Source organism: Lepisosteus platostomus, chromosome 10 (genome assembly GCF_059453375.1).
Source record: "Lepisosteus platostomus isolate fLepPlt1 chromosome 10, fLepPlt1.hap1, whole genome shotgun sequence".
NCBI classification, from domain to species: Eukaryota; Metazoa; Chordata; class Actinopteri; order Semionotiformes; family Lepisosteidae; genus Lepisosteus; species Lepisosteus platostomus.
This window is the reverse complement of record NC_142620.1, coordinates 10,337,777-10,355,365: the sequence shown is the minus strand read 5'-3', so window position 1 is coordinate 10,355,365 and position 17,589 is coordinate 10,337,777. Positions and strand designations below refer to the sequence as shown.

Here is a 17,589-nt window from a genome sequence, read left to right as displayed (position 1 = left end):
ACTGAGAAGTTCGTGGGTCAAATATATATATAGTCCCCCCTGGAAAACAACTTTCTGGCCACTTCCTCCTCGAGGGCCGTGAGCCGTCAGCTGATCGGCACGTGACCAGCGGCGGGTGGAAGAGCTGCCGCCGCGAGCCGCGGTTCTGACCCTGACATTGCGAGGCTGAGGAGGTCCTCTCTGGAGCCCGCTAGCACCCACTTCACCCAGTCCTGACAGCAAAATGCGGATTCTGTAAGTGTGCCGATCTTGAAAGCTATTGTTACTGCCTGTTTGCGATCTACAGGGAATGCTTTCCATTGCTTTAGCAGAACATTAACCTCCCGTCGCTGGTTGTAACGCGCAGGCAACAAGCCAGTCAGTGCTCTCCGTTATTTGTTAAACAAAAGTATTAGCCAGTATAGGTTCATTTGATAGGAATTAAAGGAAGGATTTTTTTCTATTATATTTTCATGAGTCTTGCATTGTAATGTAACGCAATCATCGGTCGCGATCGCTGTGTGCCGTCTAAACTTCCCTTTGCGCTTAATTACTTATCTGAAGGTTTTTTTCGGTAAGTTTTATTCAGTGTCACAGTTGTTGCCAATTGTTGCTTCGGGTTTTCCGCTGGTTGAGATACGTGCAGTGCTTGTAATGACAGATGTCATTCTTGATCCGCAAAACTTCATCGCTTTTAAGATTCCGGTTTCCAAGACAACGAAGCTTTAATTTTTAAATGCAGGATTTACTGTACAAGAATCCGTACGTTTCAGTGGGTTGCGCCATTCTGAAACACTCCTCTAAGGAATGCCAAAATAAAATTATTTGAACAGTCAAGTAAAAGCTCATATAAACAAGACATGACTTAGTGGCCTTTTAAATTTGAAAGCACGAAAACGTCAGGAGTAAACACAAGTCAGGTTGTGTCAAGAATTATGTTGCCTGTATAGTGCTGTTCAGTTAACCTTTGTTCGTGTTATTTCCGGTCCAGATTTCCCATTCTCGCTTTGCTGAGCAGCTGTCCGGTGTGGAGTGTGTACCTGGAGTCTGATCAGGACACTTCGTAAGGAGCTCTTTTTTCAACTTTCTAGTTAGGTTTTGAAGGAAATGTAAACCCCCTACAAAGCGTATGAAAGCTTCTGCTATTTTGATTTGTGAAAAGTGTAAAATTCTTGGAGTGCTCACTGCAAGAGTTGTTTTCCCAATTAACAAACCTTAATGGAGCAGAACTCCAATTTGACTCTTGATAAAAAAAAATGTGCCCTTAAGTCAAGTCCCCATAATCACGAGAACAGGCTCTAGGATTGTTTCATAGCAGATGGGAAAACCACAGAGAAAACTGCTGCCCTCAGACCGTTTGGCTCCAGGGTTCTTGCACAAAGGGAAAAGAAAGGGGAAGCATGAAGAAATGCTCCCGTCTCTCGTTCATCCGAGAATCTGTGAGCGTTGCCAGAAACAGAGGCTAGCGTCCGCTGTCTGGACGGGAACGCAGAGGCAGGTTTGGAGAGGATGCAGGAGCCCTCGCGCGTGTCCTCCCTTTACCTGAGGCACATCTGCTCAGCCGCCCTGTCCTGTCCCCCCCCCGGCCAGTATTCCCACAGGCTGGGCTCACGCCGGCCGCGCCGCTGCGTCCGACGGCCTCCAGCTGACCTTCGCCCTGCGCCAGCGGAATGTGGGCCGGCTGAGGAAAGTGCTGGAGGAGGTGTCGGACCCCGACTCGCCTCAGTACGGTAAGGGAACCCCCCCCTTTTCCCCCCTCGAGTTCTCAAGAGCAGGATGGGTCTGGATCTGGCCTGGTTTTGCATGGAGGCACGCAGAGACCCCGACGGCGGAGACATGAGGTCTGTGTCTTGCGTGCCGATTTCCAACCTTCCCAGCAGGGCAATGGAAGGACAGGGATTTTCAGAGCTGATTTTTGTTGCTCCTGACCACAGAGGATCGGAAGATTGACAAGTCAGTGTGCAGTGTCCCCGTTGTTACCGTTGAAGCCCTGCTTGTGTTTCACATGAGTGTGGTCACTACTGTACCTCTTCCTCTTACTGGTTTTGGTGCTGCAATGAAGCCTCCTTGTGTCCTACAGCCCTGTTTGTAAAGAGTGTCACTCACCAGCAGGAGGATTTGAGAAGCTAGATTGCGGTTCATCCACTTTTAAACATCTTGCTGCAGTTCCCGACTTCATATTTCACAATCTGTGAAAAGCATGTGATCTTTTCTTTCCTCTTGCAATACAATGGGCTTCTCTTGGCAGCTCTTTAAAGGTCAGAAAGTAACAGATTTAAGTCGCAAGGTCTCTCGCCACACTGCAGGTTTAGAAGTGAAGCGTGCGCTTGCAGCTCTTCTGTCAGAGCCTTCTTTGTAGTTATACCATCCTCTTCCTAGACCTGTCCGTGGTTTGGCTGGTGCCATCTTCGATAAAATAAAGATAGGCATGCGTTCTCCAGATTCGTCACTGAAAAGGTAAAGTAGTCCACATGCAATAGTTCAGCCTCTAAAAGTGAGAGGTTTTGAAATAGCTTGGAGAGTTGGAGAAGGAGAAATGTCTTTAAACCTGTTTTGTCTTTGTTGAATTCATATATTTTTGTGGCCTGTATGAGTCAGGAGTCTGTTCTGACACCTTCATTTCTTGCAAGCAGGTGATCATGGGAAGGCACATCTGTCTCTGAGCCCCGGCTCTGTTTGTCTTCCACAGGAAAGTACCTGTCCCTGGAGGAGCTGTCTTCTCTAGTGCGCCCTTCGGAACAGACCCAGAAGTTAGTTAGGAGCTGGTTGCAGAGTCATGGGATCAAGGCCTGCAGGACTGTGTACACACAAGATTTCCTACAGTGTGACATGTCAGTGCGGTAAGAGCAGTACCCATTCAGCTCAAGCTGCAGCTGTGTGCCTGACACGATTGTACAGGGCTGTATTTTCCTGCTGGGTCTCTTTCTATCACCGGTGTGTGTTTCAGATATCAAAGTCAGTCTTCTCACACCAGCGGTGAGAGAGTTTACCATCTCTGTGGCGTGCTACGGGCATGCCCTCTTTGTGACGGAGTTCCTTTTGCCCCTGCAGGGTGGCGGAGACCCTGCTGCCTGGGAGCGAGTTTCACCGCTACCTGAAGGGCCATCTCTCCCTGGTGAGGTCACCGGCTCTGTACCAAGTTCACGAGGAGCTGGCGGAGCACCTAGACTTCGGTGAGCTATCCCTCCGCACCGCAGAGCGCAAAGGTCAGAGATCGGATTGGGAATGGGGTTCACCGGGGCTCACAGGAAACTGGTTTATACTGAGGTGCACAGCAGTTTAGATCTGCTCTTCCTTTGAGTTTGCAGTCCCTCCTTGAATACTTAAGCATTTTAATTGGGCATCTTTGGAGTGCCATAGAAATGCCAGTGCCCACTTAGAAATAAAAGCAGTGGCTTGAGGGAGTGACTATTTTCAGATCAGGGTGAAACTGACATTCATGAGCGAGGTTTCTAGCTGGGCTTTTCCTCGGACGACTCGGTGGGTCCTCACGGCTGCTCTGTTCTCCCCTGCCAGTGGGGGGGCTGCACCGCTTCCCCGCGGCGACGGAGGCCCTCAGCCGGGCCTGGGCCAATCAGGAGCGGCGAGAGGCGGGGTTTCACCTGGGGGTGACGCCGGCGGTTCTCAGGAAGCGCTATAACCTCACGCGCAGCGACGTCGGGTCTGGCCAGAACAACAGCCAGGCCGTAGCTCAGGTACGGAGGACCGTGCGCCTGTCTACCCGAGCCAGGAGGTCTGGAGAGGGACACGCGGCAGCCTGAGTGCCTAAGCTATTCGTTATAAAATTGCATGAAAAGAAACTTACGACACTTTTTAAAAAAAAGTAACTTTAAATTTCAGGTACATAGCGTTCTTCGTCGCTGCTGCTTTGTTAAATTTGAGGGGTATTTTCTCGCTTTGTTTTTAGTGGGGATGACTAACTGGTTTTGAGTTTGATAGCTTTCTGGTTGCACAGCCCTGTTATTCCCAGAGTGTAGAGATCCTGCTTGCTGGCAGTGATGCCCGTGTCAGCCTGTCCCCTTGTGTCTGGGCAGTTCCTGGAACAGTACTTCCACCCTGCGGACCTGGCAGAGTTCATGATGCTGTTCGGCAGGGAGTTCCAGCACCTCTCCGAGGTGGACAGGGTGGTTGGCAAGCAGGAAGGTGGCAAGGCTGGGCTGGAGGCCAGTCTGGACATCGAGTACATCATGAGCACAGGAGCCAACATCTCCACCTGGGTCTTCACCAATCCAGGTGCGTGTCTGGGCATTGCCTCGTGGAGCTGGGCGCTCCTCCACAGTCTTTCTGGGTGCTGTAGTCAAACCTGTCCTGCATGCGGGTGCTGCAATTCAAGACTTGCAGCGGAGAGAGTTGTGGGACGTCCCAGACAAGCCAGTGGCCTCTGATTAAACGTGAGCCCGGGCTGTTCCATCCATATTCACTCCCCAGCAGATGGGACAGTGCTGCAGTGCTGTGGGGGGGGGTTTGAATGTGGGGGGGGGGCGACATTTTGAGAAAATGGCCTCAGTGATCATGCCTCCTGGCGAATATGAAGTGAGAACATCCCACCAACATAAATGACATGTTTTATGAGCCCGGATTTTCAAAACCGATGTGCCAAAAAAAACCAATTCTTTCAGATTCGTTTGTCCCCCCCCCATGTGGAGTTTCTTACCAGAGCAGATCGGAGGGGTACAGTAACTGAAAAGAGAAGGAGAGCGAACGGGAGGCCTCCAGCAAGATAGGAAAGCTCGTGTGCGTGTGTTTCAGGGCGGCACGAGTCCCAGGAGCCTTTTCTGCAGTGGATGCTCCTCCTCAGTAACCTGACGTCTGTGCCTTGGGTCCACACCATCAGCTACGGAGACGACGAGGACAGCCTGGCCACGGCCTACATGGAGCGCATCAACGTGGAGTTCATGAAGGCGGGCGCCAGGGGTATCACCCTGCTCTTCGCCTCCGGTACGCTGGCACGGCGCGGCGCGGGGTGGGGTCCAGGGCAAAGGTTCCCACAAGGGGGAGAAGCTGGGTCTTGCTGTTTCAGTAATTTCTGTATCTAGTGGCGATCTTCAAAGCCAGCGGAGCCACTTTGTGCAGTAAAAGGTAGTGTTCTGGCCACTTGATCGGAATCTACTAAGCAATCTGTGTGAAGTGCTTCACCCTGTTGAATCACTCTGTGCTGACGTTCAAGACCTTAAAAAAGGGTTTGAACACCGGGAGCAGTAGAGAAGAACAAGAGCAGTGCAGGTAAAATCTTTTACCTTGTGACCTTGTCTCAGGTCTGTCCAGAGCAATTATAACCTAGTACATCTCTCGGAGAGCCCCATTCTGAAGCCTGCGCAACAGAGGGGCTCCTACAAAATCTCATTGCCCATATTCGAGAGCAGAATTGCATCCTTCCAGAAATCCCACTTGTGCCTGGCATGAATGGGGATCTCGCTAGGTCATACGCATGTTGCAAGTCTTAAAAACAAAAGGTGCACATGTTGGCCTTCGGTGGGAGCTGAAGTGACCAGCTAAACAAGGTAATAAATAATGAATCACTGGCCTTCATCTCCATGGAAACTGAGGTGCCGTTACCATGGAAACATACACCTAAAGGCAGTTATGATTTTTTTTTAAAGAGGCTCCTGTATAATGCAGCAATACTGCAGTTGTTTTTAAAAGTCATGAAGCTATAAAGGAGAAAACGAGTGAAATATAATTGATGTGCTTCATAGCCTTCCAAAGGTGTTATAGTCTTTAAACAGGGGGAGCCCTTTGACAGTTTCCTGTTCTCTGTGGTGCCCCGTGTTGAGCTCTGAGGTCAGTGTGTGTGTGTGTACAGTAACAGCTGTTCTCTTGTCAGGGGACAGTGGAGCTGGCTGTAAGGAGGTCACCAAAGGAAACAATGTATTTAGACCCAGTTTTCCTGCATCAAGGTAAATAAACCTTTTTATTACTGCAATAGTGAATTCCAGACTTTAGATCGACAAATATTTTTTTTTTGTGATTCTGTAGGTTAAGCATCTCCCTTGGCTTAAGGCTAACGTATGCTGAATGCTGTAAAGTAGTTCAAAGCTCTTCCGGACCCCTTACAGGGTTCCATGTGAAATGCATCAATAACAGCTGTTGTAACAGCTGTAACACCAATGCCCTTCATTTGTCTTTCTAGCAACTTCCAATAGAACTTGTGGGTGATTCATATTTGTCTTTGGCCCGTTTTTATCTCAAACCTAAAGCCCTGTCTGGCTCTTCATTTCCAGCCCCTATGTGACCACAGTTGGCGGCACATCTTTCAAAAATCCCTTCGCGATCACGTACGAGGTGACTGATTATATCAGTGGTGGTGGATTCAGCAACGTGTTCAAGATTCCTGACTACCAGGTTAAGTCATTTACAGAATTCAGTTACAGTGATACAATAATGTGAATGTATGACAGTGTTATACAGCTGCATTGAGAAATGTATCAGTTCTGGTCCTGGAGGACCACACACCTGCTGGTTCTTACTCTGCCACACCTCTCTTACACATTGACTTAATAACAGGATTAACTTGAAGCGTCTGACTTTGTTCAGCTCTTACTTGCGTTGGACGTTGCCTTTCAACCATGGCATTTCACCAATGAAACAAAATCTCCAACTTTTGAGTAGAAACAAAAAATCAGATTGCCAATATTCCCATCAAGTGGCTTATTTGCTCAGTTAATGCGGTACTGTAATGTTATTTTTATATTTCAGAGTTAGAAAGAATCAGCATTGATACAAGTAACTTGTAAAACATCCAACTTATATTGCAAAATAGGGGAGATTTCAAGGTATGCGCAGTGCTGTGTTCTGCGTTTCTTACCGAGGCAACCGTCCAGTGAAGTGTGCGGCCCTATGACACTGTAAACAAGCAGGCTTCTGCACACATCTCTTTCAGTCCAATAGAAATATTGCTTTCAATTTTGAGAGCGTTTTGCCGACAAATGCTGCTTGTTAACTCTGCATGCGCATCACATGTCTGCGGTGATTACAGACTTCTATGGGGACTAGTGAGTAGGAAGGGCTGCTTCACATCACAATTCGTGGGAACTCAAATGCAAGTTTGGAACGATGTGGCGACTTACAGTACTTCCACAAAGTTCACGATTCCGTGCTTAATTCGAAATGTGTCATTTTTTTCTAGAACGTCAATGATTTTATTTGGTTACCCAAATTTAACAACCAGTTTCAGAAATTGCGAATGCAGTTGCCCTTTATGGTTTCACTTAGGTAATTAAGTTCGGCTGGAATGAAAGCCAGGAGAGGTGTGGGCACCCTCGTACTGGACCAGGGCGGGGAACCCCTGTTCTAGGCTGCAGCAGCAGTATCCCCACCTGGGATTTGGAGCTCTGCTGTCCGAAGAGCTTGTGGCTTGAAGTTGACATGGTACTTTTTAGAGACAGGAGCAGGCTGGGGTGTATGATGTACTGACAAACCCACCCGTGTTCAGGTGAATGCAGTGAACTCCTACCTAAAAGCCACGAAGGCACTTCCTCCCAAGACCTACTACAACACCAGCGGGCGCGCCTACCCTGACGTGGCTGCTCTGTCCGACAACTACTGGGTGGTCAGCAACAGAGTGCCCATCCCCTGGGTCTCCGGCACCTCGGTCAGTACTAATCTTCCTGTGGTTTTCTGTACAGTGTCTGTGGTTCCTTCTTTACTGAATGGGACGGGGAAAAAAAACCTCCTCTGTCTTCCAGGCCTCCACGCCGGTGTTCGGCGGGATTCTGTCACTGATAAACGACCAGCGCTTCCTCAAAGGCCTGCCGTCCTTGGGCTTCCTCAACCCTCGCCTCTACAAGCTGCAGGGCAGCGCCCTCTTCGATGTGAGTCGCACTTCTCAACGCTGGCTGGGTGGTGGAGATAGTAGAGCAGTTTATTGCCATATGGACATATGTATATTGGAATTCTTATTCGGGCCGAGCTCTCGGGAGACGCATAGTACAGCAGACAATACGATATAATGTAGATGGTACATTACAAAACAGTACGTGGTGAATAGTTAAAACCAGAACAATTAATACATTGTAGAGAACAATAAATAGGTGGTAGTGAAAAAAAACAAGATAGACCAAGTGAAAAGTGCATAGTGCAGTGGTGTAATGGGTTCTGAGGCATTGCACAGTTAGCTGTTTGTGATGTGCACTGCTGTAGGGTTGAAGCTGTTCTTAAGCCTAGCGATCTGTACTTTTAATGGTGCAGTAGTGCTTGCCATAGTGCAGGGGGAGAACACTTTCTGGCCAGGTTGGTGGGGCCATAGTTAAAGATAAAATACCTCCCAGTCTGATACTTGTCGGCTTGTTTTAAATCCTGACCCGTTTGTTCTAGTACCCATCTAGCTGATTGAAAGCTAACTGTATATTTAAGCATTCCTAATGAACGGATGTATTAACATGCAATAAGAGACTTACTGCGAGACAACACTAGGTGGCACTCAAGAAATGAAAATGAAAAGAAGTCCTCTCTGGGCCAAGCTGTTGACTTTTATTAGTCCCACAGTGGAGCTTTAATATATGGAAGAAGGAAATTGTGTTTTGGATTTTTTTGTTCTCATGCGAGGGAAAGATCAGTTTTGTTTGGTGTGTCATTTGAACCTATTCCTTCACGTGCTCATCAGACATTGCTCTCCTTTCTTGTCTCGGATGTCTTTATCCAGGTGACGGAGGGGTGCCACCTCGGCTGCCTGGACGAGCAGGTGCAAGGGAAGGGCTTCTGCGCTGCCCCCTCCTGGGACCCCGTCACGGGCTGGGGCACACCCAACTACCCCGCCCTGCTGGCGGCGCTGAGGGACAAGTAACCCCAGCAGCTCGCCGTCAAGAACGGGCACCGCTGGAGCCTCACGGGGTTTTACGGGTTTTAGTTCGGTTTCTAACTGCGAGGACATCTTAACGTGATTGTGACGCCCTGGTAGAGGTTTACCAAAGACCTGTCTTGCCACGGGCTTTACTGTTTTATTGTTCTGTTTGTTTTTAAGAATTGCCCATTAATGTCAACAGCCGGTTGCCTTCATGGGCTGTTCCACCCATCGCCTGCGGGCAGGTTGGTCCCGACGGTAATCGGGGCAGAAGGGAAGGGGAAGCGAAACGAGGGTTGGGTCTCCAGAGGGAAGTCAGGGTGTGGTGAGGATGGCTGCTTTAAAAATATCTTGGAGGCATAAACCATCCTCTTGCCAGTTGTAATGAGAGGTAGATAACTGGATTTGATTTTAACGAAAATCAATATTCCTCTCGGTTTTTTTTAATACCCATTTTTCTGCTGTAGGTAATGAGGGTTTCCTTATATTTTTGATAAAATTTGTAATGGGGTACTAGCATTTGTTTTGTTTTTTATTACACGGATGAGCCTTAAGAAGGGCATTCTGCTCGTATGATCTAATTGGGGAGCTAATGAGCAAGCTGGGCTGCCCCTTTAAGGACTCGGATCTGTCTGCAAGACTGCAGTGCCGGGTCTTACAAATGGGGAAAAAGACTCAGTCTAATGGACTCCAAAGAGGTTGACTAGGACAAATTATCCTACAACCTGGACATGAAGTTATTAGAAAAATAGTGACTAGTGTGTTGTCTAAATTAGCTTAGTTTTAAAAGGTGGTACATTTACAATGAGGTATTTACATACAGTTGGAATCTGCTTTCCAGTCTGAATGTAGGGAAGTGGTTTACTGATCTTTTTTTTTTTTTGCAATTTAATATTGCAGCTACATTGATAGCTGACAGGATGTCAGGGCGTAGCCTTAGGGAGAGAATTGTTCTGTTTGGATTAGGGAAGTGGTGAGTAAAAAAAAAAAAGCTGTTTGATCAGTGTGTCATTAATCTAAAAACAATGGCTGGCAATCACCTGTTGTAGACATCACAATATGAAATTGTATAATGTTTTAAAAAATGCTTAGGCAATGATTACTTGATAACCATGTCATCTTGCAAATGGTTGGTAAAGGCACATAAAAGTGTTATAATTATGATACTGCAGTAAAATTAAATCTAACGACATATGTGGGGGGTGGTGGTGATAAGCTTTCAGCACCAATGCTACTGTATGTTAATAAGCTTTATAAGAAATTCAGCTTCACTTCATATCCTGTTGTGGTAAACCTATCAAACTACATGATAAGCATAAGTTCACATAGAATGGGGAAGGTCACCTAGTTTGAAAGACCGTTGCTCACTGCTGAAACACGAAGTATTTGGTGTTTTCTGGGATTAAACTGGCTACTATTTAAATGGGAGCTTTTTAGTTTTGCCATCATTCAAGAACTACAGCTCATGGGGCTGAGAGCAGGTGAGCCTTCTTAAATGCCACATTAACATGTATGGTTACAAATTGTCATTTTAACCTAACACATACCAGAAATCTAGTCGGCAATCCTACAGTATGTCAGTCACAGGGTACAAAGACAATTCAGGGAGGTTTCCGAGGCCTGGTTACAAAGATGCTGGGCCTCACTGCTAAAGGAGGGCTTTCGACAGTGGTGCAGTGTCACCAGCACCGCAGGGTGAGTGAAGGTGAAGAGGGTACATGAGGGTTCAGGTCTGCTCCTCAGTCATGCCGCCTGGGTCTACCGTGGTACAGGAACTGCAGCAAAGGGCACACCTACCTCACACTCATCACCAACTAAAAAGCCCTCCAAGCAGGAAGAGTGTTTGTGGTGACTACTTTATTTACATATTTGTACATTATGAGACAAAATAAAGTGCTTTTTCTGAATGTTTCCAGTCTTCAAGTGTGGCTGGATTGGAGTTTTCTCAGTCAACACCCTCTCAGATTTGTGCAAACGTATTTCCTATACCAGAACGAAAACAGCCTAAAACGTTGATTTTTCTCGAAAGGATATCAATTATCCGTACAACTAAGTGCAATTCATGGTCCACTGAAAACATGTTTTAGATGTATAAAAAATATTGCAGCTGAATTGGATGTACATTAGAGGTAGCAGCCTCTAGGACTTTGGTTACAGTGAAAATGTTATTTCAGATTAAGAAAAGATCCTGGGAATCACTTACCGGCTGCTCTAGACAGACCAGGCTGTATTCTGAGCTACTCTATCAGTCCAGCTGGCCAGTAACATATTCCAAGCCCTCACACTGACTTTTTCTACAAATTACAAATTCATCATTCGTTTTTTTTTTTAACAAACTATCTTCCATAAGTGTCTTGCACCAACCAGTGGTTCTCGTCACAACAACCATCCTTAAATCAGGATTTTGCCGTTAACTGTCGAGGCTTCTTCAAGCTCTCGCTACAATCTTTCCCAGAATGGGCCGTGACCCTGTCGGTACCAGCCAGCACAGCCGGAGCGGTGATCGGACTGCTGCAAGGGTGGCTGCGTCATCGAGGGTCTGGAGCTGCTCCCAGCCTGGCGTCAGAGGCCGCTGCTCTTGGCGCCCCCTGCCGGCCTGTGGGGCAGCAGGTCGGGGTGGAAGGCGTAGCGCAGGCAGCGGAAGATCTCCTCGGCCCGCGGTCTGCTCACACAGGCGCCGGCTGCCAGCTCTTCCACAGCACTGCCGGCGAGGGGGAGAGGCGTCAGGGCGCTGCTTGCACGGGCCACTTGCCAGAAACAAATTCAAAATTCGGCCAAGGCAAGGCGCATCACTGAAGGGGGAAAAGCTTAGAGCTGGGTTACCATTAAACCCCTGGAATAAGTTAACTTTGATCAATTGGACTTGCGTTTAAATTGATTCATTTTGGGATGAAAAATCAGAATACCCTTAAGCCTACAAGGGGCAGGCCTCCTTTGAAAGGATTGCTTACTCAATTGATCGGGACCTTCTAAATGGTCCTTATCTTTACAAAACAGACAGTTTAGAGTGTCCTGGGGACACTCTAGTGTATAGGACCGCTGGCTTTAGGAAACACACTAAGCAAGGCAACTTTTGCAGTCTGTTCATCAGACTGATCAGATTAAGGTGTTAGGTGCTTTAGGCACTGCTGCATCAATACTTTGTTACATATACAAATATCCTATTTTGATAGTACCTTTTTAAATCAGTTACATTTGGAGTGCAGAAATCTAGCTGGTACTCTCTGGAGAGTTACCTGTTGACCAGGTGCCAAACGGAGCTGAAGCGATGGCACATGTTGAGGGCGGCGATGTAGCTGACCCCTGGCAGGGTGAGGTAGAACTGCAGGGCTTGATGCCGCTGACCCTTGACCTCTGTGGGGACGGCAATGGCGTTGCTCTTCCTCTGCTCGACTCGGGCAAGCTCGGCCAGAAGGGCAGCCGTGTCCTCAGGCCCGCTGCTGAACAGGAGCCGCGTGCCGGCCCGGATCAGCGCCGCCAGCGTGCTGTCATAGTAACGAGAACGCTGGAATACCCTGGACACCTCACCTGCGGTCAGACAGAAGGTGATGTTACTGATTCGTACCTACATGTTTCAAATAATATGAGGAAGCTATCCGTGTACAGTATTATCTGTTAATCATCCACTATACCCTCTCTAAAAAAAAGCACTGCTTAGTTATGTTTTCTACAGTCTAAAATATAAAGGAATCTCTTACACATCTGTATTTTTAGGACATACTACAGGGAATCTTTGCATGCCATAAAGTAGTTGATATAATTTTTTTTGTGTACAAAACTGTATGTTAAGCAACTGAAAACTGTTTTGCAAGTGGTTTTTGTCATTGGCATTTGTCAGTGAAAACCTAGAAAACACACATCACTTTGGTTCCACGGACCGCTGGTATTAACACATCAGACAATCGTGTTATTGTGGAAAAATAAACCTTTTTTCACCAATTTCTTAAAATTTGATCCTAATTTTATTTACAGGGTGGTGTTTGGGGGAAAATTCATTCAGCGTGTTTGTGGTGGTCTAAGAACATGCACCCATGTGTGGACAACACGTGTTCAGATCCTCAAAACTATACTGTCGCTCAGCTGGGTTCTCAGGATGGCCTTCCACACCTGTGGATCGAACCTCTCCTCACAATCCAGCATGACATTCAGGAAAAGACACGGCTGCTCTGTGATCCTAATCTACTATACTTTCCCCGTCCACAGGCTGTACAAGCTATCACTAATGATGGAGAACTGCACCTGTCCATAGTCAGGACTCTCCACAATACCCTCAAATTTAGAAACTACAATATCTTACACCTGTAGTTGTTTAATGTTGAAAAGTCCGAAAGACCAAGGCTGTAGAAAAAAAAAACTCTAAACTGAATTATCTGCTACTGGACAAGCATTTTGTTTCCTTTCCAAACATTTCTGCCTCCGAAAAACAAGGAATACTGTGTTGCAAAGTGCTGATATGGCTTACTGATGTGTTGGTATGTCTTTTCTCAGTTGCTGAGTTTGAGGAGTGGTCATTTCGCCCCTGAACAGTGCAGTTTAAACTTCTATAAACTCATGACCTTGCCCCTTGCCATGATCTTGCCCCCCTGGATACGAGAACGTGCATCATTCAGTGCTGCACGTCTGCTCCCGAGGCGCCAATGTGTGCCCCCCCCCAGCACACTGACCAGGCTTGGTGCGGTCCTTCTCCACGATGAGGCACACCCTGTCGAAAGAGCCCTGCAGGGCGCGGACCCTCTCCGCCAGACGCCCGCGGTTCACGCTGCTGGAGATCTCGGACAGCGTCTGCCTCTCCACTGCCATCCTGTTGCTGACGATAAAGTCGCACGCGCCCAGCGAGCAGACCTGGGCGGTCACCCCGTGGCGCAGCCGCAGGCAGGACAGCACCTCGGGGCCCCCAGCGATCCCCCGGCTGTCGGCCAGGACGCACACAGGCTGGGACAGCGGCGGTCGCGCCCCCTGACCGACGCCAGAGCATCCAGGCTGCAGGGGGAAGCAAGCAAAGCGTGGTTACAGGACGCTCCGGCAAGACAGAGCGCCCAGATCTTCAAGACGCTTCTCTCTTCCGTTCCGCGGCTGAAGGACAGTTTTACCATCATTACATCAAGATTACTTGATTACATGTTATTACATGTTACTGTTATTGCTATTGTGTTACTGTCTATTGTCTTATCTTCTGTCCTATTTATATACTGCACCTGAGTGACTAATGAGAAACACTTTTCATTATACTATGCACCTGTGTAAGTTTAATGACAATAAAGTTGAATTGAATTGAATTGAATCTGTTACATAAAGTTGGAGTGTTTTGGCGGTACTGTAAACAGTGTGTACCTGCTGCTGCGCTGCACTGAGCTCTTTGGAGGAGGCGGGCTGGAAGTCGAGAGCCTCAGAGACGGAAGCCTGAAGGCTGAGCTGCTGACGCCTCCTCTCCTCCTGTATGGCCGACCCCCGTTCTTCAGGGTGGGGGGTCTTGAAGACAGGCGGCCGCGTCAGTGGGGGCTCTCCAGGCCTGGGTAGGGCTTTAGCATCTCCGCCTGCATCCTCCTTAACATCCTTCCTCTTCCCCTCCTCCTCCACCTCCTCCTCTTCGCTGGTGTCTTCTGGGACAATGATGCGGGAGGCTTTGGGCTTCTTCACCTCCCTGGCAAAGAGCTCCGGCCCACTCTCCAGGCCCTGGGCCCGTCTGAGCCGGACCCTGCGTCGTGTGGGATACAGCTTCCTCCCTCCGATGCAGGTGTCATCAGGGAGCAGCTCCACTGCACACACCTCTTCTTCGTCGCTGTCCCCCGGCTCCTCCTCCTCCTCACCTCCCTGCACCACAAAGCTGTCTTCCATGTACGACTCGTCCTGCTCTGTAACCTGAGGACAAACAGAAACACACTAAACCCTAAGAGAGGAGAGACCGCACCTTTTCCCACTGCTATTAGTAAATGCTTCTCTTTCAATGGGAGAGCCGATGAAAAAAATCACCGCCCCCGTCTGAAGACGTGCCTCCCACCATCACCACAGTTCCGGAACCGAGGCTCTTCCTCTCTCTCACTGAAACCCTTCAGCTGTTTGGCACTTGAAACGGGCTTCTTACCTGCGAGCAGACCTCCAGGTCATAGCTGGGTTTATAAACCATCTTGTACTTGTTATGGACAGCTGGGCTTCTCACCGACTTCAGGTAAACACCATGCATGGCTGAATCTGGAGGCAAAAAAAAACAGGTGGTTCTTGGCCATCAGTTTTAGTTTTCACTATTAAGAATATCAAGCGAAACAGGAAAACCGATATACATCCAGGGGCTCAACTGTCTGACACGCTTTAAACTTCTCAAACACAGCTTTTCTGGAGCAGCTCAGCAGATCAGTACACTGACGTCCCCTCCTTCACAGTCACACGCATGCAATCGCAAAACACGGACTTAGACAGGTGAGCTATAGCTCTAGAATACATCAATTTATGATAAAATGTTAAAAATGCAAGGTTCAGCCATCACTTGCAGTTTTTGTGTACATCCAATATATTATGGTAATCAGAAGTTTTAAATAATATTTTGTTTCATCCAGCCAGCGAATGAGTGTTATGCATAGACAGCTATTTTTGCAGCTTTCAGTCAGGTACCATTCAAGCCCTGCGAGGGCTGGATGTTGTCAACAACAAAACCCGCCAGGGAATGGTCCAGCTCCTCTGACGAATCACAGGCCTCATCTGAGGACACAGCCCCGCCTTCCTCTGAGAGCTCCGCCTCTTCATCGAGGAACTCCCGAGCAGCTCTGATCGCCACCTGCAGGGTGGGAGGAAGAAAGACGGACAGGGGGCCATACAATCAAGATTCACCTCAACAAAATAAGATCGTTGAGCTCAATGTGATTAGGAAATCAGCCTGAATGTGTGGAGTGTGCATCATCTCCCAAAACGTCCACATTAGTTTTCACTTGGTGCTCTGTTTTCATGCCTCCCAGGGTAAGTTGTCTGTAAATTCTGAGTGGAAGTGTTTGTCCTGCGATAGACTGTGTCCTAGCTTCCACTATAAGCTCCACAATGCTGAAGCCCTTACCAGACAGGAGATTTTCTCATATACCTATCACAACCGATGCATGATTACAATGGGAATATTGATCCAATATTGCCATTATAGGAGCAATAATGTCATTGGTTGTGAAAGGGCAGAAGGCATATATTGTTTGTATCAATGTCTCCATCAATAAATGTATCTAGTCAATTCATATAAGATGTAAATCTCTTTTGGAGGAATTTGTTGGCTCATGATTTTTGATCTCAGTGAAATAGTTCCACACTTCACTGTCCTGAGGAAGCGGAGACAGATGCCGTGCAAGCAGGCTGCGGAACGAGGGGTCACCTTTGCCCCGTGTGGTGGGGTGCTGTTTCTGTGGGGCCTGGGTCTCCGGGGGCGACGCAGGAGGCTGTCCTTGAAGTCCTGGTCAGACAGCTGCTCGTCCCCACTCTCCTCCAGCTAGAGGGACACCAGAATCAAAACTACATCTGGTACACCACACCAGCACCAGCATCAAGTTCCTCCAGCGCTCAGTGCTTCCTGAGGACCCTGAGCTTCCTGCACTCTCGCCTTTGACTCCAGGTGTCAAGCACATGCTTTTGGAACACAATGTTCCAAAACATTACCTACTGGAGGAGAGCAGTGACCTCCCTGCTGCAGCTTTTACAGGTTCTCTTCTTGAATAAAACTACGTTGAGCTCACATTGCAGTCAGGATTTTTTTAAAGGAAAATTAAAATGCTGCAACCACATCTGCTTTTAGTGCTGTTTCCTTTGTTTTATCCTATGGTGCTATGTTTATTTTGTGAAACAAAACCAGACAAAACATTTTTAAAATGTAAATGCTAATATTACTTCTGAAAATTGCATGATGACTATAAGGCTACTAATAAACTAAACATGTCAAAAACCCAGTTTGTAATTCTATTTTTCCCCAATTAATCAATTTCTTCTTTTCAAACACTGTCTTACTGAAATGAAGGGTGCTCTGCGTCTCTGTGCCACTTGAATGGGTGAGTCCACATCGCTAACCTTAATAAAAGAAATGTAAATATTCAACAAAAGATATTTTCCATTTCAAATACCAAACAATATTTCAGAGTACAATACAGGCCAGAATATGCCTGGTCTTGAGTGCACATTATTCTGCAGGAGCAAAACACAAAAGCAGTTGAAGCGTTTCCATGACTACAGCTCATCCTTTAAAGGCCTTCAACAACTTATTGTGAGAAAGAACAGAGGATTTGTTCATCCTGGATAGCAGAGGCAATCAGCCTTGTATAAAAAAGTACCATAAGTTTGAAAAAGAAAAAAGTAATCTGAAAATGTCCAGGTGTTTTAAGTCGTGTTGTGGTAGAAGAATTAAGAGCAGCGGTGTTTTTAAAAGTACACAGGCTTACGTCTGGAGAGTCCAGAGGGTTGGCTTTGGTTCTCTTCCTGTGCCCTCTGAACACAGCCTCCTCGTCACTGTCACCACTGCTGCCTCCTGGGAAACAACACCACGCCTGTCAGACTGGGACACACTGGCTAGCCGGCCAGCCCTACACTTGTGTGTTGTGGTGTCTTGCAGTATGAAGACAAAGCTGCTGCAGGTAAAATCCAACATCACATTTAAGCTAAATTGGCCTTCTAAAGTGCTTGACCCTTCTGGCTTTGGGGAGTTTTAAGCAAGGGGTGTCAGAAACGTTACCACAGGAATAAGTAGCTCATGGCTCGTTCATAGTGAATTTGCTTCCTCTCAATGTGAAGCAGAATTCATCAAGCACTGGATTGTTCCCCCACTAATAGGGAACATAGTAATGCTGTTCAGCACACAAGTGACCACAGGTTCA

At 47.5% G+C, this 17,589-nt stretch overlaps 2 protein-coding genes across 3 annotated transcripts in view; one reads left to right on the top strand and one right to left on the bottom strand.

The window, feature by feature from the left end:
* The first annotated feature begins 82 nt into the window (after nt 1–82).
* On the top strand, nt 83–10,669 carry tpp1 (tripeptidyl peptidase I). Its single transcript, XM_088648085.1, has 13 exons — nt 83–234; nt 971–1,042; nt 1,570–1,709; nt 2,669–2,819; nt 3,031–3,152; nt 3,496–3,674; nt 4,014–4,212; nt 4,729–4,917; nt 5,804–5,876; nt 6,201–6,321; nt 7,412–7,570; nt 7,665–7,790; nt 8,621–10,669. The coding sequence occupies exons 1-13, from the start codon at nt 224–226 to the stop codon at nt 8,759–8,761; spliced, it is 1,683 nt and encodes a 560-aa protein (XP_088504211.1). The 5' UTR covers nt 83–223; the 3' UTR covers nt 8,762–10,669.
* Nucleotides 9,738–17,589, bottom strand: part of fancm (FA complementation group M) — a 63,870-nt gene continuing 56,018 nt past the window's right edge. The window contains exons 15-23 of one of the 2 annotated variants that reach the window (XM_088648082.1): nt 17,158–17,243; nt 16,730–16,789; nt 16,104–16,217; nt 15,365–15,527; nt 14,841–14,947; nt 14,090–14,617; nt 13,423–13,738; nt 11,995–12,286; nt 9,738–11,505 (exon numbers count right to left, since the gene is read on the bottom strand). In XM_088648082.1, coding sequence (XP_088504208.1) covers nt 11,187–11,505; nt 11,995–12,286; nt 13,423–13,738; nt 14,090–14,617; nt 14,841–14,947; nt 15,365–15,527; nt 16,104–16,217; nt 16,730–16,789; nt 17,158–17,243 — 1,985 coding nt within the window. In that variant the 3' untranslated portion in view covers nt 9,738–11,186. The remainder of the gene's footprint in view (nt 11,506–11,994; nt 12,287–13,422; nt 13,739–14,089; nt 14,618–14,840; nt 14,948–15,364; nt 15,528–16,103; nt 16,218–16,729; nt 16,790–17,157; nt 17,244–17,589) is intronic. The other variant, XM_088648081.1, reaches the window with a different exon arrangement.

Coding starts and splice junctions, on each gene's coding strand:
- tpp1 (XM_088648085.1), top strand. Junction 2,820..3,030: donor CAGTGTGACATGTCAGTGCG/GTAAGAGCAGTA, acceptor TTGCCCCTGCAG/GGTGGCGGAGACCCTGCTGC. Junction 6,322..7,411: donor TCAAGATTCCTGACTACCAG/GTTAAGTCATTT, acceptor ACCCGTGTTCAG/GTGAATGCAGTGAACTCCTA.